The sequence below is a fragment of the Myotis davidii genome, unplaced genomic scaffold, assembly GCF_000327345.1.
Source record: "Myotis davidii unplaced genomic scaffold, ASM32734v1 scaffold11, whole genome shotgun sequence".
Lineage (NCBI taxonomy): Eukaryota > Metazoa > Chordata > Mammalia > Chiroptera > Vespertilionidae > Myotis > Myotis davidii.
In genome coordinates this window covers 4,664,218-4,688,199 of record NW_006285791.1, presented here as the reverse complement: position 1 = coordinate 4,688,199, position 23,982 = coordinate 4,664,218, and the positions used below count along the sequence as shown (strand labels likewise).

The 23,982-nt window shown below is 34.8% G+C and overlaps 1 protein-coding gene across 1 annotated transcript in view; it reads left to right on the top strand.

The window, feature by feature from the left end:
• The window catches only part of CDH19 (cadherin 19), a 46,796-nt gene that overhangs the window by 4,144 nt on the left and 18,670 nt on the right, over nt 1-23,982 (top strand). Inside the window, exons 2-5 of the mRNA XM_006756814.2 lie at nt 6,287-6,595; nt 9,152-9,446; nt 18,048-18,167; nt 22,424-22,588. Of these exons, the coding sequence (XP_006756877.2) occupies nt 6,401-6,595; nt 9,152-9,446; nt 18,048-18,167; nt 22,424-22,588 (775 nt within the window). The 5' untranslated portion in view covers nt 6,287-6,400. The remainder of the gene's footprint in view (nt 1-6,286; nt 6,596-9,151; nt 9,447-18,047; nt 18,168-22,423; nt 22,589-23,982) is intronic.

Genomic DNA, 23,982 nt, shown 5'->3' with positions numbered 1-23,982 from the left:
TGTACAGGGAACTTACACAACTTAACAAAAGGAAGGTAAACAACCCAATCAAAAAATGGGCAAATGATCTAAATAGACACTTTTGAAAGAGGACCTACAGAAGGCTAGACGAGAGACATATGAAAACATGCTCAAAGTCACTAATCATTCAAGATATGCAAATCAAAACAACAAGGAGATACTATATCACACCTGTCAGAATGACTATAATCAACAAACCAACAAATGACAAGTGCTGGCAAGAATGTGGAGAAAAAGGAACCCTCCTACATGGATTAGTGAGTGACTTTGAGCATGTGGAGAGAAATGCTGTGTCTTTGCATAAGGCACGTAAGGGAAATGAATGCAGCATGATTATAGTAATCAGTCATTAGCGAACATTGTAGTTCGTTATTAATAATTATGTATAACAGAATATTGTAAAATTAAGTTATGAAATTTTTAATAAAATGTTTCTCACATACTGATGTATTGGCTGGGCTGTAAAAATATTCATTATGGGCCATCAGTTTGACATGCTTGGATTAGAAGATTCAAATTATTTAATTGAAAACTAACATTGTATTGCAACTAATGATTAAAATAAAAATAGAAATTAGATATAATGGTAGACATTTAGATGGGAAATGAGACAATAGATAATACAGATTTCTCCAAGATATTTCAGCTTTAAACACCTAACATTTTATTTGAAACACCTAACATTCATTAAAATATCCTTGCTTTGGTGTTTATGTAGATAAGATTTTAAGTAGATTCACACCAGACAGAGTACCTTCTTCAAAATGAGTATTGAGGCAGTGTCTATAACATTAAAAAAAATATACTTTGCAATTTAGTCTATAACTGACCACCAACATTCCATGCTACTTTTCTATAAGGTATTATAAAGGTGCATATGGGATAAATGGAGATTGTTAATAGATATTTCAAGGACTCAGTTTTTTCCCTTCTATAAATAATCCCTCAAATTAAAAGAGAGAAAGAAAAAATCTCTAACTACTTTTACTATAATATTGCCACATACATTTTAATATGTGTTTTTGCACTGTTTGCTGGCTTCAACTCCATTTTATGTTAGACATAGTTCTTTAAATTGATGAAGATAAAACTTTCTGTTTTTAAATTTATTTTGTTTTGTTAATCCTCACCTGAGGATATTTTGATATATTTTTTTTCCCATTGATTTTTAGAGAGAGTGGAAGGGAGAGGGAGAGACAGAGAAAGAGAAACATTGATGTGAGAGAGACAGAGCAATGGGCTGCCTCCTGCACACACCCTGGGGATGGAGCTTGTAACCCAGGTGTGCGCTCTGACTGGAATTGAACCCAGGACCCTTCAGTCTGAGGGCTGACACTATCCACTGAGCCAAACTGGCCAAGGCAGTTTTCTCTTATTTTAAGGATAGATTTATAAACCGTTATTTTAAGAGATTTCTTTTTCTTTTCTTTCTTTCTCTCTCTCTCTTTTTTTTTTTTTTTTTTTTTTTTTGGTCAGGCCTACTCAATTCAATGGTTTTCTAAAGATGGAGACATTATATTAATTGCCATGCTTTTCTCTATGAGAAGCTAGTATAGCTGAGCTTAGTTCAGCTTTCAATAAGCCTTCCATAATATATATTATATTTTGGTAAAGTTTTCACAGATGGAATAATTATCTTTATGTAATCAAGAAGGGGTCATAGAAAAGACAATTTCTCAATAGATCCAGTTACAAATGGTATAAGTGCCTAGATTATCATATTTTCATCTGTTAAAGTCATAATTAGTCTTCTTTGAAAACATAATTGTTCTGTGTCTCATCAGGATCATTTTCAGCCTATACACGCCCACACAATATCATATACTGTTTCAAGCATGACAATTTTTATTTGTTTTAGTCATTTAGCCATGCTTGGGAAAAAAATATAATGGCATTTAAATCATTTGAAAATACATGTAGAGCACATACATCAGGGGCAATGTATCCTACACTATTTTTGCAAAAGTCATCTATAAAGTTGGAAATCTGTGTGTATTGTTTGTGGAAATAACACCAGCTGAATATTTCAAAGTTTTGAAGTAAAGAAATGATCAGCTCCTTACCACTCACCTATAAGTAGGTATTTGTATAGTTAGTTTAAAATACATAACAGTATGTGTCAGACAGTGGATGCCTAAACTCAGTTAATCAAGATAACAACCCAATGGGAGGCGATTATTATCCTCCCTTTTCATATGAGACAACTGAGGCTCCCAGAGGTGGGGCCATTGTCCTGAAGTCATCCAGCTCGTGGGTGGCAGACTGGCTTAGCCATTCAGTTATCTTTGCTGCACAGTGGACTCTTCAGTTCACCAACTGTCTTCAGAACATTTCATCTCGGCATATTTGGGAGAATAATTTATTATAACATGATGTATCTATGTATTAACTGAATAATTATTGAAACATAGAAATACTCATGAGGAAATTCAAATCAACTTATAATTCCTCATTCAGAGGTGATTACTGTCTGCATCTGAAGGCATAATCTTCTACACTCTCTCTGCATTTGCCTACCTTTTCCCCTTAACTGAATAAAATCATTTTAAATGTATTTAATTATTTATTTTTCCCATCGAACAAAGTATTACACCCATATTCCCATATCATAAAATGACCTAAAGCACCACATTCAATGGCTGAATGACACTGTGTGAATATGAATTTTGAAATTTGTTTTTATTCACTTTTCTCAACAAGTAAATAAAAACAACTGTGAGATTAATTTTATGTATTCTCTTCAAATGAATAGATTTGGAGTTTTCAGGGAATTCCCAGTGGTTTTAAATTATACAATGACAATCAAAATAGAGACAAATGTACATGGGTTTACCTCTTTAATAATGAAAGTCACATTAATGTTTAGATATTAGAAATAAAGAATTGCTTTTTTGGTACGTGTTACTTATTTTTAAAAGAAAATTAAGAGGAGAAGATGTTTCTGAAAAGAAAATATTTTCCAGGTTTGACAGCAGTCACACAGGCAAATATGTGTAAGAAATAGCCTTTGGACATGCAGTGGCTAAATTAATATCAGATTACACAATGGCAAAGACACACATTCTATACAGATTACTTGGATTGGCAACATATAATTAGGTATATGGTCTAAAAGGAGTTTTAGACAGATCATCGGGACAGAGGCATACAAAGATTTAGCCTTACAATAATAAAGAGAAATCATGTTTTGGTATCTTGTGGAGGGTAAGGGTGAGTGTGTGTTGGGTTGGGATACCTGATTTTCTTTTAATGAGATTTTGCAGTGTGTATATCAGCAACTGGAATTTGTCTCTTCTCATTCTAGAATACTTTGCCCACCCAGGCTCATCTTGTCAATGTTCAGCACATCGAATGGGGTGCTCATTAAACTGCAGCCCTCCTCATTGCTCAAAAACAGAGTTCCTGATGGCCAGCCCAGGAGAATGGCACTGTTAGTCCATATCTTAGGACACCACACAAATAGTGAATGGAGAAGGCAGTACTGTCGAAGAGGGCTAGAGACATTCTTATACAGGCATTCGGACTTGATGTTCCTTTATCCGTAGCACACAGCTTTTACTCGTGACAGTAAATATGCACAGTATGTTTAATGAGAGTTCATAAATAAGGCAAAGAACAATCTTTAATATTCTAGCTCTGCGGAGAAAGAGTTGGCATATGGACAATGACAATTTTGAGCCCAGAAATGTTGCTTTCTTCTCACTTATGTATGCAGGCTCTATCACTCGTATATCTTTCTATATTTCCGATTAGCAGTTCTGAGAAAGCCATTTAAAAGTCTTGAGGGAGAGTGTCACTCTATAAGGCTGCCAAGTTTCCTTTGATTTTTAAGAGATCACAAATAGGATTAGGTTTCTATATTTAAACCATCCACATTTCCCCAGCTTCAACTTTTATCTTCCCCCCGGCAGCCACCAAATCCATCATTCTGACTTATTCTTCCATTTTTTTTATTAATCTCATGAGTCTTTAGAATAAGTGAGGTGGAGGTGTCTTAAAAGATGGTAATAGAAAACATTTTTTATGTCTAGTTTCAAGACTTGTCCAAACAGTATAATGCAATTTATAGATCTGTATTCAATTTTTAAAGGTGACAGATGTTATGCATGATGCCAGATATCTATAAATTTCCTTTCTTCCACTCAGGATAGCATAGTATATATTGTTCACTCTATGCTCTTAAGATTAGGTTTCCAGTCCTACCTTTACTGTTAAATAACTGTTTGGTACTGGGCAGATCCCTTAAATTTTCTAGATATAAATTTATTCTATGTGAATGCAATGTATTCTATGAAATACATTTTTCTCTTTTTAAAAATATATTTTTATTGATTTCATAGAGGAAGGGGGAGGTAGAGAGAGAGATAGAAACATCAATGATGAGAGAAATCATTAATTGGCTGCCTCCTGCATACCCCGCACCGGGGATTGAGCCCACAACCTGGGCATGTGCCTGGGCCGGGAATTGAACCATGACCTCCTGATTCATAGGTCTATGCTTAACCACGGAGCGATGCCGGCCTGGCATTGTCAATTCTGAAACTATATGATTCTACTTGGACATAATATTTGATATTTATGAAGTAGTGTTACTTAACTATAGTAAAATTGTTTCATTATATAATGTTATGTTAATATCAATGTCATTTTATTATTATACATCATATATTTTGAATTATACAATACTCTATCTTCCTTAATAAATATAAAGAATTACACCTAGATTCTGACAATTAGGTTAAATTGAAGCACACTAACAAGAGGCGGTATTAGCATGACTTCCTTTTTCCATATTTAAATAATATGCCAGTTTTTATCCCGCTATTCGCCTGATTGGAAACTGTAACCAGGATTGCAGATGTGGGGTGAAAATGTCACTGCTTGTTTCTCCAGGGACCATTTCAGAATACTAATTGATAGCACTTTTCCTTATTCGCCGGGACTGAGCCCTGAGTATTTCTCAGTCTGGCATGTTGACAGCTGCCAACACTCTTCAATCACAACTGGACCATGATTTGAAATGTTTCCTCTTTCCTTTAAATAGAAGGGTATATTTTCTGACCATTATAGAAAATTTAGAATGTAGAAGAGTATAAACAAAGCCACATTGTTTCATACTTCAGACAACATTTCTGCTACTTTTTTATTCTTGTACTTTTATACAAAAAGGTTCAAATAAAAGGGTACCCATATTTATTTTACTATGATTTAGTATTATAAAATTATATTTTGACTTAAATTTAATTGTGAAATATTTCAATCATATAAAAATATGACATATGGTAGAGGAATCACCCAGATTTAATGAGTACTATTGTTTTATATATATAATTTAGATTGTTTTAGACGAGAAAATATGATAGTTATTTCTAAATTCCAGCATTTAAGCCAATTTCTCTCCCTACTATCATGGTAATTATCATGATAAATTTTGCATGTCATTTTTTTTTTTTACCTACACTTATTTTACAAAATCTATTTATGACAGGTGTCTTATAGGGTATTATTTTCTCTTTGTGAAACACTTCTACAATTGGTATTATGTAGTACCTCAATATGAGCTTTCTTTTTTAATATGTTTTTCCCAATTAATTGGATCTATATTGCCTCCCAGTGGACAAGTTTGAAAGTTTCTTCATGTATAAAGGAGTAAAAAATATTTGTTAGTTTATAGGTTAAACTTATTTTTCCTCCTGTGAGACCATAATCTCAATCAAGACAAAGAACATAGCTATTAACTCACAATGTTCCATCATGATCCTGGTCGTCCTTTCTGTTTCCTCCTCACCTCCATTCTCTTTTAACTACTATCTGTTTTCTGTCACTGTGCTAGGTTTACATTTTCTGGAATGACATATTAACGGAAACATAGAATATGGATTTTTTTGTCAAGCTTTTTCACTCAGCAGTCTACTTGAATGACTGTTATATCTTTATCCATAGGAAGTTGACTACCAGATATTTTTATTTTCCACATCTTGTTGTTTGTGCCACTATCATGAATTTTACTTCTACATATGTTATAGGCAGATTTGACTACAGCTTAAGCTGCACTGTGCCTGAGCAGAAATGTACCATTATGACATGCAAGTTACCGCTGAGCTACAAAATATAATTAACAGGCTTAATCAAAACAGAAATTAAATGTGTATTTTTGTCTCATTTGCATTTTATGAATGCAAAAGTTGTATCCTTACATTAGCAATTATGTGAGAAAGTGCTATTTTTAAAATGGCAAATTTTGTTTTTGTGTTTTGTTCTTTAGGAATGTGAAAGATACTTCAGATTTTTTAAAAGATTATAAAGGAACCTAAGATTTTCGTTTGCAACATATAGTTTCTTCTGAAGAGTATCCATCAGCTGGCATCAAACGAGCAGAATGAATTGTTGCTTATTCCTACATTTGATGTTGGGAATTCCCCTCCTACGGCCTTGCCTTACAGCAACAGAAAGCTCTAAAACAGAGGAGGCAAAGCACCCAGAAGGGTCTCATCTGAAACTGAAGAGTGGCTGGATTTGGAACCAGTATTTTGTAGAAGAGGAAATGAATATCACTAGAAAGATCATTGGCCGGGTACTGATTTTCTGAAAAGGTTACAGGAAATAGTGGTGTATAAATCTAAATAAATGAGTTGAAAGTTTTGGTATTAGATGAATTCTAAATTTTCTCTGTAGAACCATTAGAAAACTTCATGTCACCAGCATAATTCATTGCTTCAGGTTTGTTAGCACCTCGAGTAACCACAAAAGCTTGCAGAAGAGGGAAAGCTCTAGTATTCCCATTTCACTTTAGTCTCCCATGTAAAAACACAGCCCTCATTATCCACATCTGGAAGTTCGATGGTGTTATTTTTGGTAATGGATCAAAGCAACTACACTGAGAACAATAAAGTCACCAACAGTATTTAGTCTGATTTTCTATTATGCTAAGCAGGTGTTGATATACACCTCATTAATTTTTAATGAAGCAGGTTAATACCAAATTCTTTTACAGTTGAGTAGCTTCAAGAGCCTACATATTCATTTGATTAGTGAAGTTGAAATACAAAGAATTATTATTTTCACTTTCTTATAAGAATATATTGTAAGAGAATTTCCTTAATGAGAAAGAACATTTCCTATTTATACTTTTGGCTTTTATTATTCTTTGATTTTCTTTAAATAGAGGTAATTACAATATCAAGTCCTGTTCTGTAAAGCTCTTTCTATAGATGAATGAACTGAAGTAAGTTTAACTGCTAATTAACTGGCACTAAAATTTAATTGGGCCCAAAGGGTGAAGCACTCAGAATTCATTAACTCTTTTTCTAGCCCTTTCAGGAGAACTGCAGCGTTAGCCTGATGTCCAGATTCCATAGGAGCTCATCTATTCCATTGTCCAAATGTATATGAGTACGTTCAACCAAAGGCTTAGATTAGGGTCTTAGGCACGTATTCGTTTAGTATGCACACATGTCCTGAAAGTAATATTTCTCCTCCCTTTTCATTTTGTAAGATGACTGCAGGTAAATGACAGGCAGAATACCATAAAGGAGGTCTGCAGTTAAGTGTCTGCTACTTAACCAAGTCTCTCTAACCACATTTACAGTGGACTCCACAGAACTCCATATGCTCTCCATTCATTGAAAGAATGACAGGCCAACAGGGGCTTGTGGCTTTTAGTGAGTAAGGCTCTACAGGGAAGTGCATCAGTGCAGTCCAGACAGACTACCTCCCTGGCTCACTGCCACATTTTCTAGTTTGTTTTTTTCTCCTCCCTACACATTTCTTTCCCCCCACCTCTTTCACATAGTAACTTGCTTTGCCTATTTTTGCATTCTGTAAGCATATTTATGAAAATACAGTAATCTCCCCTCTAAACAACTTCATTAGGCTTAAATAATAATATATAGACAACTTGTTTAAAAGAAAGTAATAATGAATGTTTAGGTGCTTGTAAGTAAATAGCTGGTAAGAATGAAATGTAGCTGAGGTGCCCAACATAACTTTCTTTTTGACCTATTTTTAAAAAGTGATCAAGTTTGGAAAGCACAACTAAGTAAAATTTAAAGTCATGTTGATTTTCCAAATTGATAATAACTGCATGATTGAGAAAATATTTTTGAATGGCAATATAGAAATTTAATAATACCTGAATCCATGAAATTGAAATGTGTGTAACTGATGCATCTTATGACATTAAGAAGCAGATGTTTGAGAAAATATTTTTTAACTTAAATCTGGGTTCTTATAAAAACCAAGCCACTGATTTATGAAAATTAGTCTATCAATGTATTTGAAAAGCATGTATACATTACTAAACTTGACTTATTTTCATTCCAATATTGAATCAAATTTTCAAACTACATCAAAATGATAGAGGACATTTGTTTTCCTTAATTTCTTATTATTAGGTCATGAAGTCTTTTTATTTTATGATAATGAATTGTCAAATTAAGATAGCTAGAACTTTTTCCTTAGCTTTTTATTAGTAGTGCCAATTTATTTCTTTTATTGTATGTCAGTGATACTCAATGCATTATTAAAATTAGTTGTTTTAGATATATTCAGATATTCTCGCCCAAGCACATAGAACAATTTATTAATTAGTCAGGAATAATACATTACATCTTGAGCTATCAGAAAGTTATGAATTTAAGATTTTATTTCTTGGTTCACTTTGTAAAATTTCAGAGAAGCTCTTACTTTGAAGAAGGGCATATTCATAAGTGATGAAACAAGAAAATCATGGATTCACAATAATTAGGAACTTTTGGCAGGTTTTCCTCTTTGTGTAAAAATAATTTAGATATAAAAAATACAAGCAATGTTCTCTATATCATAATAACACTTTTTTATATCTGAAATTCAAAATTATATTAACACAAAGATAAACAGATTTACTTTGCTTTTAAAATATACAAATAATGAGAGCACAAAGAGAACAGGTATATTTGAGAATTGAGTAGAATATATGTGGAGATAGAATTTAATTTTAAAGTTAATATTATACCTTTTTAAACGTTATATGGGAGTTGTATGGAATTATTAACTTGGGGAATAATAAGAAGACTAGAAAATAAAACCACTATAATTGACTTGCCCATTTCGACACATATGGAAACTAAATGATCACTCTTTGCACTTGCAGCTGAGCTCAAATATGCACAATGGATCCAAGTCTTTGGAGTACAGGATTTCAGGAGATGGAGCCAACAGTATTTTTTTTGTTGATGAAAAAACAGGTGTCTTATCTGTGGCACAGAAGCTGGATAGAGAAAAACAGGCCTTCTACAATCTGAAAGCCCATTTAATAGACTGCACTACTGGAAAGGCTGTGGAATCTGAATCTGACTTTGTTGTCAAAGTTACAGATATCAATGACAATGCACCAAAATTCCTACATGAACCTTATGCGGCCATTGTACCAGAGATGTCTCCAGAAGGTATTACATATTAATTGACATCAAACGTATATTAGCAATGTAAACAAGTTTGAGATTTTGAGCATATGAATTGGAAGTGAATTATTTGAAAGTTCTACATCTGTACTTCCTTTTACAAGCATGTTAAATAAAATATTTGAAACTAGTTACTCGGTGCAAAAATTCATGCACAGTAAAAAAGGTTTATTGGAGGAAATATTTTAATATTGCTATTTGCCATTTCTCTATAATAAAAGTGTCAAAGATGTCAGAAAATTAGTAAAATATATATGAAAATCTTCCTCTTGTCAGAGTCTGGGGTGCATCAAGGGAACAAGAATCAAGTCCCTGCCCACCCATGTGCGCCTCGAAATTACACATACCCAGACCCGGCTAGCCCCACCCCCATGGGTGAGATCCAGACTGGCCACCCCCACCCCCATCAAGATAATTTTGATAACACAATATATAATTAAATTAAATGTATATAATTTACTAACATGATAAACTTAAATGTGATTTAATAATGATCATTTTAAATTTTGCTTCCATGCTAAAAAACTGTTTTACCTTCCAAAAACAGAGAAACAGCAGACTATTAATCCCCAGAGGGAAAGTAGGGGAGGATGGGGGTAAGGGGAAGAGATCAACCAAAGGACTTGTATGTGTGCATATAAGCCAAACCAATGGACATGGACAACAGGGGGATGAGAGCATGGGGGGTGGGGGGAGGACACATTTGTAATTCCTTAACTAATAAAACATTTAAAGATAAAAAAAAACCTATTTTACCTTAACACTTGATTCATTAGCCTGTGAGTATAAAAACGTATATCCCATTATACATTTTCCTGATTTCTTTGTTTTTTAACCTTCCAGGTAGCAATTTAAAGACCTCTTGCTACATGTTTTCAGAACATAGGTCTTTAATTAAAGCATAAATACCTTTAATTGTGTAATATGTATTACAACCAATTATCATTAGGTTTGAAGGACATACTAATATTGTTCCATTTGATAGCTAGGCAATGAAACATTATTTATTCCCCCTCGATCTGCCTCCTCCTCCTTCCTCCTCCTTTCTCCTCCTCCTCCTCCTCCTCCTCCTCCTCCTCCTTCTCCTCCTTTTCCTCCTCCTTTTTTCTCTTCTCTTTCTGTTCTTTACTCACCTCATCCTTCTTCTTCAATAAGCACATATTATAAATTTAACATGTTCTAGGAACTTTCCTTTGAAACTGCGGATTCAATTGTGAAGGAGATATATAGAGTTACTAGTAATCACGAGTATGAAACATGTTTTAGTTATAATACAAACAATACCTATTTTAAATAAACAAGATAATATTTGATACTGTATGCTATGAAAGTGTTCAGTATGGGAAAAGTATGCTGATGATTAATTGACTGAAGGAAGTGGGGATGTGTTAGTAGGTAAAATTTGAAAGGAATGATACAGAGGACAGCCATGCCATGTTCTAGGAAAAGCAGTGTGATGAAGATTGCATTATGAATATGAGAGTTATTGGCATATAGTGAGCATGTAGGTCATGGCACTATATGAGATCCTCTTAGTAGACAATATAGGTAGAGATGAGAAAAACATACCTGGTAAATCGACTGTTAAGCAAATGGGAGTTGACTGGTAAATTAGTAAGAATGGGATTGGCCAGTGATATAGGAAGAAGAGAAAGATGAGATGAGATGTTGCAATGGAAGAGATCCTTCAACTATGTGGAATGCTGCTGTGAGGCTGAGTAAAATCAAGATAGCCCTGATTTTGATTTAGCAAGTTGAAGGCCCCTAGTATTTTCAGTAAGAGTAATTTGGTTGAATTTGTGTCACTACATTATGTTGGAAATTATTCTATTGCATAAATGGAAGGAGAAAATGTGATTGACAGTTAATTTAGCCTCTTTAAAAGTGCTATGCAAGGAAAAAATAGAGATGTGAGGCAGGAGAGAGAGGGATGTGAAATGTAAAGGCAATTTTTTAAAAAATATATCATTTAATTATTTATTAAGTTGGGATATTTAATAGCATAGTTGTATACTATAGGAAATGATACAAAAGAAGAGTATTTTTTGAAGCAAAATAGAAGGGATGTGACTGCTAGAAAACTATTTTTGAGAAGAGAAAGAGTGATGAAATCTAAAGGAATAATAGAGGGGACAGATCCACGTAGGTTAACATATTGTTAACAAACCAGGTAACACATGATTATTTCTATTTAATCAGTGATGCCTGAGGCAAAGGCAGTAATTGAGAGTGGAGGGGAGGAATTTTAGAGAGAGGAGGTACATAACGGGCATTTTATAGAGTTGGAGAGTGGGCCACAGTGAGATTCCAGTGTGTACAATACAGTATTTGTATCATGGCACCACATGTAGCCATGCTGTGTTTGATTTGATGGAGATCACAAAACATCAGTTTGGTCTGTACGATATTTGGCCACTTACACTTTGCAATTAGAGGTTCCAGTACATATTAACCTAGTCAGTCTATGTAATTTAATGCAGCCTATGGAAGTATGAATAAATATTTCTTTACAAGTAAATCCAGGGTCTAGGCTTTGTATGGAATCATACCAAAAGCAATGAGCACTTTTCATATCTGTCTAGCGATGGAAGGGGTCAATAGCATGATGGGCAGCTGCAACCAGAAATACTTTCTAATATGGAAATAGTGGAACACCTCCATAGCTCTGTCAATCATTTTTTAGATGGTCTCCCTCTGAAAAATGCTTACAGTGATTAACTTTGCTGTGAAGGAACTGGTTATATTATATGTATTTTTTGTGTTTCCCTCAGTCTCAATATCTAACTAATAGATAGTGTGGACCTTATTTTATTTGAATATATCTTTAATTCTTTATCTTCTTTCCATATCCATTGCCATCCTTGAGTGTTAATTTGCTTCCAAATTCCCCATTTTATCTTTTATAAAGCAACCAGTGAAAAATTTTATTCTCTATTGTCCTTCTTAAATAGATTTGTGTTGTATTAGAATCTGCTACTAATTATTATATTTGAACCTGAACTTTAAAATTAGAACTTGGTAGACTATTAGAAGGAATCTACATTTGAGGATCATGAAAAGAGAAAACCAAGAAAATTATAAACCATGCATTGCTTATTTAACAAGTAATATTTATTTACAAGTAATATTCATTTACAAGTAATGATACGTTTGTACTGATTACATTTACCTTTGAAATGCGGTACTTTTAAACTAGAGCTATCAGGTGGAACTATGATAAAATATTCTGTTTTCTCACTCATTAGTCTGGGTTTGCAAATAGTATATTTCTTCCACACAAAAATATAAGATCTAATAGGCCAAGAGTAAAACAGTACCTGAGGTTTGGGATGATTAAATAAATGAATGAGTGCATGGACAAAAGGGAAATGCCATCTCTTTCTTGAGTGTCATCTGGAGATTTTAAGCTGTAAAGTAATTGCATCTCAAGTATACTCACAGTAAGGATGGGCCAATTAATACTTGTAAATAACTAATAATTATTGCACTGATAGAATAAGTTCTCAGTGTGAAGGAGTGAGCAGATGCATGGATTAAACCACCATTTCCATCATGGATTTAATTTCTGAAAATTACATTTTTACTAGATCATCTAATATCTTATATCTGTTTTTGTTATTGCCGAAACTCACAGATTCAGACTGTATGCCAAAATAGTATTGTTTAATTTGTGCCAGTTTAAATTTGACCATTATACAAGTCAATATCCTCTCAATAAATTTGTTTCAGATTAATCAAAGTGTACCTGTACTAAAAATGCAAGTGAAAATACCTTTCCTGTTAAACAATTTATAACTTCATTCTAAGAAAAGGCTGTTATTATTTTTACTACTGAGTTTAAGACAAAAACATTGCATAAAAAAATAAATGAGCCATTTTGAAATCTACAGTTCAAATCTTGGCATTCAAGCCCCATATTAAACTATGGTGTGCTGTTTGTTTAGTATTCTATAAATGCAAACTTTACTTCTTAATTTTCTAGCCACAGATAGCTGACTTCTCTATTGCTTACATGATGTCTAAACTAGTCTGCATATCAAAATTTATCACTCTTTTCCATTTTTATGTTTGAATGCCTCCCATAATCACTAGAAGATGAAGCAGTCTGGGTGAAATATGAGACATCACCATCTAATACAGTTTTGTTAACAAATATTCAACAACATTTGGGTGAGAATCATTTAGTCCTTTGTTATACCGCTGGTCTATACTAAAGTCCATATAAATCAACATTGACAGAGTTACATTATTCTTACATTAGTTACATTTACTCTTAAAGATAAATAAGTCTAAAGTGCTGGGAATATAATTGATGCTATCAATAATGCTTGCAATCTTCAAAAAGGTTTAGCATTTATTACCATTATCACACAAAGCATAATTTATATGTAATTATTCACAAATAATAAATACTTTATATTGACATACCATTACTTCATTATAATTTTCTATCTGTGTTATAACAAATAAAAAAGTATGTCAGCAAATGAAGATTCTGAGAGTACTAAACTATAATTTTTCTCTCAAGCACTGGTACAAGTTTACATCTTGGGTAACATACATAACAATACATTTTTGCAAAACAGTCTATGAAAAATAGGCGAAGTCAAATATCTCTTAAATTTATTATCATAAAGTTGTTTTGCAAAAATAAAATAGTTCTGAAGATTCAGAAACTAGCTGGAAAAGTAAAACTGATTTTAAATTTGCATTTTTGAAAAAGTATATCAAGGGTGATATTGGCAGACAATAGCAACTCTCAAAGTGATAATAGAACCCAGAATTATTCTATTGAATATTTGTATGATTCTGAGAGAATAATTATTGTATTTAAACCTTTGTTCACTAAAACGAATAGATAAAAAAGGATTTAAGAAAATCTTTAGACAGCAAATGCAATTGTTTGCTCATACAATGATATAGCTGATCAAGTGAATGTGACTCCATTCAGAAATTCATGCTAACCTAGGCATCCTCAGTTCCAAAGAGAAGACTGGTTTGCATTCATTTCTAACTTGATTTCAAGGATTTAGCCAACCTAAACTTTTTAAAAAATTTTTTGTTTTATTGCTTAAAGTATTACAAAGAGTATTACATATGTCTCCTTTTTTTTTCTCCCTTGACCTGCCCCTGGCCTCCCCTACCCCGCAATGTCTTGTGTCCATTGGTTATGCTTATATGCATGCATACAAGTCCTTCGGTTGATCTATTACCCCCCCCCACCACCTTCCCACTGTAGTTTGACAGTCTGTTTGATGCTGCTCTGCCTCCGTATCTATTTTTATTAATCAGTTTATAATGGTCGCTATTATCCATAAATGAGTGAGATCATGTGGTATTTTTCTTTCACTGACTGGCTTACTTCACTTAGCATAATGCTCTCCAGTTCCAACCATGCTGTTGCAAATGGTAAGAATTCCTTCTTTTTTACAGCAGCATAGTATTCCATTGTGTAGATGTACCAGAGTATTCTAGCCTAAACTTTTAATATTTAATTCTAATCATAGGATGGAGTCTTAAGGTGGAATAGTACGTGTTAAGGGTGAGGCAATTTAATATGCACATATCTATTCTGGGGAATTGTCATTTTCCTTTATACATAATCCTGGTGTCATTTTATATTCTCACAGGTGTGCTGAAGTAGGGTAATTCTATGTCCGGTTTTACCCAGAACAGCTCTGCTTCACCCTATTTTATTTCAGGAATTTTCCTGGAAATATTTGTCCCTAATTTTTTATTTTTATTGTTTTTTTTCACCATCTTAATTAAATTTATTTGGGTGACATTGGTTAATAAGAGTATATAGGTTTCACTTGTATAATTCTATGATATATCATTTGTATATTGCCTTGTGTGTTTACCACCCAAAGTTCACCTGCTTTAATTTTTTAAAAATAATACTAATAGTAGGTACACTGCAATAAACTAGAGTGAATTTGGTAGATATCTCCTTTTTACTTGTAGCTTCTTCCATGGGGTATGAGAAATAATCATGTGTTAGAAAATCTAAGGCTTTAATACAAAGAATTTCTTTTGGTCAACAACTAACCAAACCATGATTTTGACTATTATTTCTGAAGCTAAATACAGATAGTCTAGTTCTGCAACCTAGGGTCAGAAAACTCCCATGGAAAGAAATGAAATGGAAACAATGAGAAGCTGTAGGGGAAGTAAATGGATGTGTCCAAAAAAGAGTATTTAAAAGAACATCTTGCCCAATAAAAACTGGTTGAATTGGTGGTTCCTAAGAACCCTTTTGCTAAAATAACTTCATAATCACTACAATAATTTATTTATTTATTATTTATTTACTTAGATATAATTTTAATATTACATTGTGAAAAGTTAAGATGTATGATGTATTGATTTGATACATTTATATATTGCACTATGCTTACCACTGTAGCACTAGCTAACATCTCCATCATGTCACATAATTATCATTTTTTAGTAGTGAGACCTTTAAGATTTAGTTTCTCAGCAGCTTTGAAGTTTACAAAAAAATATATTTGATGATAATCACTATGTTGTGCATTTCTACAGAATTTATGTTTTATTTATTTATTTATTTTTAAAAAATATATTTTATTGATTTTTTACAGAGAGGAAGGGAGAGAGATAGAGAGTCAGAAACATCGATGAGAGAAAGACATCGATCAGCTGCCTCCTGCACATCCCCCACTGGGGATGTGCCCGCAACCCAGGTACATGCCCTTGACCGGAATCGAACCCGGGACCCCCCAGTCCGCAGGCCGACGCTCTATCCACTGAGCAAAACTGGTTTCAGCCAGAATTTATGTTTTAAATGCAATTTTGTATCTTTTGATCAATATCTCCCCAATTTCCCCACCTGCAGTCCCTGGTAACCAGCAATCTACCCTCTTTTTTTATGAGTTCAGCTTTTTTCTATTTCACATAAGATATTAAGTGGTATTTGTCTGTCTTTGTCTGACTTAACTTATTTTAATGCTCTTAAGATCCACCCATAGTGTCACAGTGGCAGAAATAAGTTTTAAAACAACCTTAGCTGGTTTTGCTCAGTGGGTAGAGCATTGGCTTGCAGACTGAAGGGTCCCGGATTCAATTCTAGTCAAGGGTGCATGCCTGGGTTGTGGGCTTGACCCCAGCAGGGAACATGCAGGAGGCACACAATCAGTGACTCATCATTGATGTTTCTCTCTCTCTCTCTCTCCCTTTCCCTTCCTCTCTGAAATCAATAAGAATATATTTTAAAAAAATAAAACACCTGAAACAAATGTGTGTACATTTTGAGTACTTGAACCGTGTAAAACAAGTGTTAAATAACTAACATCAAAATACTAAGACAAAACAGCAAACATCTATATATATATATAAGCCCAGAAGCCAAACAGCAGAGTGACAAGAAGGACTGGTCAACCAGTTGCTATGATGCAGACTAACCACCATGGGGCAGACACTCAACACAGGAGCTACCCCCTGGTGGTCAGTGCACTCCCATAGTGGGAGCACCGCTAACCTGACTGGGAATAACTAACATCAAAATACTAAGACAAAACAGCAACCATCTATATATATATATAAGCCCAGAAGCCAAACAGCAGAGTGACAAGAAGGACTGGTCAACCAGTTGCTATGATGCAGACTAACCACCATGGGGCAGACACTCAACACAGGAGCTACCCCCTGGTGGTCAGTGCACTCCCATAGTGGGAGCACCGCTAACCTGACTGGGATGAGCAGAACTCCCACAGCAGGCCAATTCCCACAGGTTATGCCCCCCTCCTCCTTGCACTCGGCTTTCAGTTACGTATAATTAAGGAATATGGTAAAGTTTCAAAAGTTTTATTACTGAAGGATAGAAGGGCTTTCTATTACAGTTTCTCAGTTTATAAAATTAAAAAACTAAAAACACAGGATGCTTGTTGCAAAAAAAATCACATAGGAAACTTGACTTTGTGCTATTTGTGTTAACATTCTTATTGACAAAAACATTATCAATCAATAAATGCAATTTTTCAAAAAAACTCATAATGCTAGATTCCAAGAAATTTAAGTTGAGCATTAATTTTAAATGTACAAGTACTTATTTTTCATATTTCTATTAATTACTACTGGATTTAATGATAATGCTTACTTATCAGTATCTGGTAGATTTTGCTTTGCATTAAAAACAAAAGCTCTTTAAACAAGTAGGGAGTTTATAGAAGGAAATTAAACAGGCAAAATAGTTATACCTGTCCTCAACTTGATACTATTTCCAGCTTACTTAAATAATATTTATTAAAATTACATCAATATTCTCTAATTTTTGAGGTGCTGATCACACCATGATTTTTGAAGGAAAGTGTTTCCAATTAATTTTTTTTATTTTTCTGCTAGTAACACACCTTTGAAAATCCTGAATCACACATTATAATGGATTGTTCAACAGTTACATTTAATTATGTCATAGACATAGATATTTAAAATTCTACATAGTATGAGGTTATAGCCTCTTGTCTATATAGAAATTATACATGGTTTTGAAATTCAAAACAAGGATGTAGACTGGTCTTGTGTTGTATATCATCATTGTATTAACTTTTGTCTTTACTTTCTCTTTAGGGACATTCGTCATCCAGGTGACAGCAAGTGATGCTGATGATCCTTTATGTAATAATAATGCTCGTCTTGTATACGAGTTACTACATGGCCAACCATATTTCTCCATTGAGCCAACAACAGGTATTTCTAAATGAAACCAAGTGCAATTCAACATAATTCAAAGTAGGCAAATATAACAGGAAAAATTCTCAGCTTACAAACATGTTGTATTGCAGACCTGTTGTTATACAAAAAATAAAATAAAATAAAATAAATAAAGGGGTTGTATTTTAAACATTTAATCATTTTCTAGTCTTTTAAATAATTTTTCTAAGGCTGAAAGATTGGGCTCTACACTCCCATACCACAAATGGTTTGTGTGTAGGGCATAACACATACGTAAGGATTCTTGCAAATCAATTAAAAAATGACAGATAACCCAATTCAAACTATGAGGAAAAGAACTTTATGAGCATTTGACAAAAATATTGTTATAAAAAAGACTACAATCATATTAAAAACTAGTGGCCCGGTGCATGAAATTTGTGCATGAGGGTGGTGTCCCTCAGCCCAGCCTGCACCCTCCCAAATCTGGGACCCCTTGGGGGATGTTCATCTGCCGGTTTAGGCCCGACCCCACAGGGATCAGGCCTAAACCGGCAGTCGGACATCCCTCTCCCAATCCGGGACTGCTGGCTCCTAACCACTCACCTGCCTACCTGCCTGATTGCCCCTAACCACTCTGCCTGCTGGCCTGTTTACCCCCACCTGCCTTCCCTGCTGGCCTACTTGCCTCCAACTGCCCCCCCACCAGCCTGATCACCCCCAATGGCCCCGCCCAGTGGCCTAATCACACACAACTGCCCTCCCCTCTTGGTCTCTAAACGCCTCTACCTCGGCCCCGCCACCATGACTTTGTCCAGAAGAATGTCTGGAAGGTCTCCCAGTCTAATTAGCATATTACCCTTCTATTAGTATAGATAGAGGCCTGGTGCATGGGTGGGAACTGGCTGGTTTGCCCTGAAGGGTGCCCTGGATCAGGGTGGGGATTCCCACTGGGGTTCATGGCCAGCCTGGGTGAAGGGCTGAGGGCTGTAAGGGGCTGAGGGCTGTTTTCAGGATGGCCATGCCCCCCAGAAGGAACCTGCACACCCATGGGGGCATGGCCAGCCTGGGAGAAGGACTGAGTGTAGTTTGTAGGCCCCTCCCTCTGTGGCCAGCCTGGGCAACCCAAGCCTCCAGCAGCTCAGGCCAACTCTGTGGCCACCGCCCACAGGCCCCTCCTTCAGCAGCCATCCAGGGCAGGCAGGAAGCTTGGGTTGCCCTTGGCGATGGAGGAAGCCAAGTTTCCTCCATTGATGGTGGTGATTCAAGCCTCCCACTATCTCCGGCCTGCTCTGTGGCCACTGTCCACAGGTCCCTCCTTTGGCAGCCAGCCCAGGTGGGTGGGAAGCTTGGCTTCCTCTGTTTTTGGGGTAACCCAAGCCTCCTGCCTGCTCCGGCTGGCTCCGTGGCTGCTGCCATCTTTGTCCTGCTAATTTGCATATTCCCTCCTGATTGGCTGTGGGTCATCACAGAGGCATGGTCAATTTACATATTTATCTATTAGTGTAGATGCTCATCTCGTTAATCTTTATGGAAATGCAAATGAAAACCACAATGAGATACACCAAAAACCCAACCAGAACGACTAATACTAAGCATGAATTTACAGCTGGATGTAGGAACTGATATAAGGCATTTGCTTTCAAAGATGTATTTCTACATTTTATATATTTTTATTTAGATTTAAAAATTTAAGTATAGCCAAAACCAGTTTGGCTCAGTGGATAGAGCGTCGGCCTGCGGACTGAAAGGTCCCAGGTTCGATTCCGGTCAAGGGCATGTACCTGGGTTGCGTGCACTTCCCCAGTGGGGGATGAGCAGGAGGCAGCTGATCGATGTTTCTAACTCTCTATCTCTATCTCACTCCTTTCCTCTCTGTAAAAAATCAATAAAATATATTTTAAAAAAAATTTAAGTATAAAAATTGCCTTTCTAATTTCCATTAATCAATTGAATACTTTATACAATAAATAGGACATTTTTCTGTTCTTTTAAATATGTCAATTAAATGCATAAGAGTTCTATGACACTAATTCATTTTAAAAATATTGATTGCCATGTCCAAAACAAAGATTAAGCCCATATGAATCCTGCCTTTAAGAGCTTATAATCTCTAAACATGGAAAACAAAGAAACAAAAATAAAACAAACAAGTTTGTAGCTAGCTGCCAGGAATGCGGCAAATTTTAAAAGAAGGAAAATTCTATATTTGTTTTAAGAGGCAAATTATTATTTTCATCTTGGTAACATGAAAAGCTTAAACGAATTAGAGCATTCTATTGGACCTTTAAACATTTCTTATCAATTCGCTCAATTAGCAAATATTAAATGTCTCAGCCTTTCTTTCTCAATTAGAGTTTCTTGAGAGAATCAGATTCAGAAAAATATGACTTGAGTGACTCTATTTTTAATTCTATCAAGGATGGTACCTAGCTTCTATTATTTGGGATGCACAGGACAACAGCTATTTTAATACTTGCAGTGGATTCCTTAAGACATTAGGTTTTAATTCCCTCACACAATCTTGGTTGAGAGGGGTGAATTATGTTAACAGGCATTATGCAATATACTGGATATTTATAATATTACACCTTTAAAAAATTATAACAAAGACAGAAAAAGAACATGACTTCCTTCCTTGAAACTTACCAATATATATTAAACATGTTGAATACTCATGAATACAAGCACTCAGTTTGTGAATATTATTATTAACTTAAACAAACAAGATCCAATAAGAGAAAGAAAGTGAGGACTACTTTATATTGGATGGTCAAGACAGAATACCCTGAAACCAGAATGCAGAGCTGATCCTGTGGCAGAGGTGAAGGGCATGGAAGAGCATTCCAGGTTATGGAATCTAAGAGACATTCCTGAGAGGGGAGAGTGTTGAAGCTCTTAGACCAGAGGCCAGTGTAGAAAAGCACCGAGCAGGAGAGTAGACAATGAGGTATCTGAAGAACAGACATGTGCTGGGTCATACTGGGGCTTCTTGACCATTTTAAGCACTGTCTTTGTTCCCAATTCTCACTATTTTCTAAAAATATATTGAGCAAGTTAGTTAAAGCTATGGATAGTATTTAAGGAGGAGAGGTGGAATGGACAGCGAGACAGATGAGAGCCAAAAACCATGAAACTGTAAATTTCAGTGTGTATAAGAGGCTCTGGGAATATATATCCTTTCTTCAGTCGGAAGGTGAGAAGAAAAGTTGAAAATAAAGTAGGCAAAGTTCATGGAAGCCCCCCACATGGGGAGTGAAGGCCTCTATGTTCCCCTCACTCACTGATGTACTGATCTCTATATCCTTGGATATATCAGAAGCTCAAATACTATCCTCCTTTGCTGATATAAAACAATTCTCTCTTGAGTTACATATAGGTAGATACTAGCAGCATCTATTTAATATATTCAATGGTTTTCATACTGATTCACATAATAGATTATAACTGTGAAATACTCTACCTACAGTTAAATCCTCTCATAATGCAGCTATTTTATCTTTCTTTAAAACACAGACACACACAGACACACACACACACACACACACACACAACCTGGTATCACAATTTTTTAATGCATTCCTTTTTCCAGACACATTTGAGGATTGACCATTATCTTTCTTGTATTTTTTTCACGTGTTCCCCAAATCTTTAGGACTGCATTCCCCTGTCCTGTAAACTGCTGACATTTTTTCTATGTTTTATTCAGTGATGATATTTTTTCAATAAATGACTTCATAGATAGTGGACATGCATCAACATATTCATCATGGTTCATCTTGAGTTCAAATACCTGTGCTTGTGTTCATCTCTATTGGTAGATTATGAATAATAGTGTCAGAAACCAATCTTTCTTTATTCAACATGACTCAAAATAGACCTCACAGATGCACAATATTTTTATATACATTTGGTATTTTAATTTACACATTTACCCATAATAACCTAACTTATTACAAGTTAAGAAGAAAAGTTAACTGTAGCACACTAACATTATGTTAGAGAAGATAGCAGAAAATAGATTGAGGTAAAAATATTACAGTCTTCTCTACCTGTGGGTTATCATACAATGGAATTTTATTAAGGGTCTACTACTGGCCCATGAAAGTCCAGGTAGAATTGTTTTTTAATTTGCTATTATTGTTATTATTTTATCTAGAGCAGTGTCTGGCACATTGTAGTAGTTCAAAATGTGTCAAAAGAATGATAATATGGTTGAATTCTTGAAATTAACTAGGAATATATCATGGTTAATAATAAAATAATAATTGGAGTTTATCAAACTTTTAAAGGAGTTATAAGAACATCTTCTAAAACAGATAGAGAGCTGCAAGATTCATATTGGGTAACTGTTCAAGCCAAAGACAGGATTGGTCTGCCTGGAGCACTGTCTGGAACAACGAGGGTATTAATTACACTTTCTGATATTAATGACAACATCCCTACATTTAAAAAAGGTAAGTAGAAAGCATCTTGAGTTTTTATTATACCGTAATTATAAGTATGTTGAATATATGCAGGTGTTAGTCTGTATTCTAAAAGCACTTCTACAGCACGAAAATGATGTAAAAGAAATTTAATTGCTCTAAGACATGCCTATTTTCATTAGCATGAAGTCAAATACAAATGAATGAGTAATGTGTTATTTTTCAATTACTTATCTAACCAATCACCACAAACTTCATGTCTTAACACTGACATATTACCTTAAAGATGTCTAATATGCATGTCAGCAGGCCAAGTAGGATCATGCAGAACAATGTCTGCAGGGCTGCCATTGTTTCTGTGGCTCTAGGGCAGAACCTATTTCCTTGCATTTGGGTGTTCCTAGAATTCAGTTATTGTGTTTGTAGGATAAAAGTCTCTGTTTCTTTAATGGCTGTCAGCTGAAGGATATGCTTAGCTCCTAGAGGCCTCTTTCTGGATTTTGTGCATGGCCACAGATCTCAGAAGCACCAAAGGGTGTCATATCCTTCTCTCACTGCCGTCACTCTGACCCACACTTTTATTTCTCCTTCCACTTTTAAGGACACATGTGAGTACATCGGGACCACTTGGATAAACCAAGATTATGTCCACATTTCAATCTAAATTCCATCTAAAGCCTTAATTCCCTATTGCATGTTTTTGAGGGTATTATGACACAAATAACTTTGGGAATCATTCTTCTACCTACTACCAGGAATGATTTAAAATTAGTATATCGGTTTGGTGGGAAGCACAGGGCAGGCCTGACAATGATGATGTCCATCGCCTGAGCCAATAAAGCTGCACTGGTTTTGAAAAAAATAAAAAAAATAAAATGAGTATATCTTTTTTTTTTTTTATTTTTGTAGCAAGAAAAGGTCACATCTGATCTGAGAAGTAAGTAGTAAGTACAAGTTAAATCACATGGTGTGCTTCAGAAAGAAATTCTTATGACATTCCTAGGAGGAACTTATTTTCTAAGGAGTTTCTTTTTCAGGGAATACTTCCTTAGCTACAGAAATAAATTTGCAAGCATTTCCATAAATCATGAGAAATTATCATGATAGAAGGAAAATTCGATAAGCATGAAGCAAAGAAAGTAGATCACACACACACACACACACACACACACACACACACTCCTACATGATGCAGACACTACTCAGTGTTGCCAATTTGTGCCAGGTCCAAGGTTATCTGATTTTTTGAACTTTTGAAAAATATTAGAATTCTGAATTTTTATTTCTGTGCTATCATCCAATTTTAAATTGTGTTTGTTTACAAAATGTAGCTACTGCGTTTTCTTTTAAATAGAAATTATACATATTTGGGGTATACAACATGATGTTTTGATATATACATAGTGAAATCATTACTGCAGTCA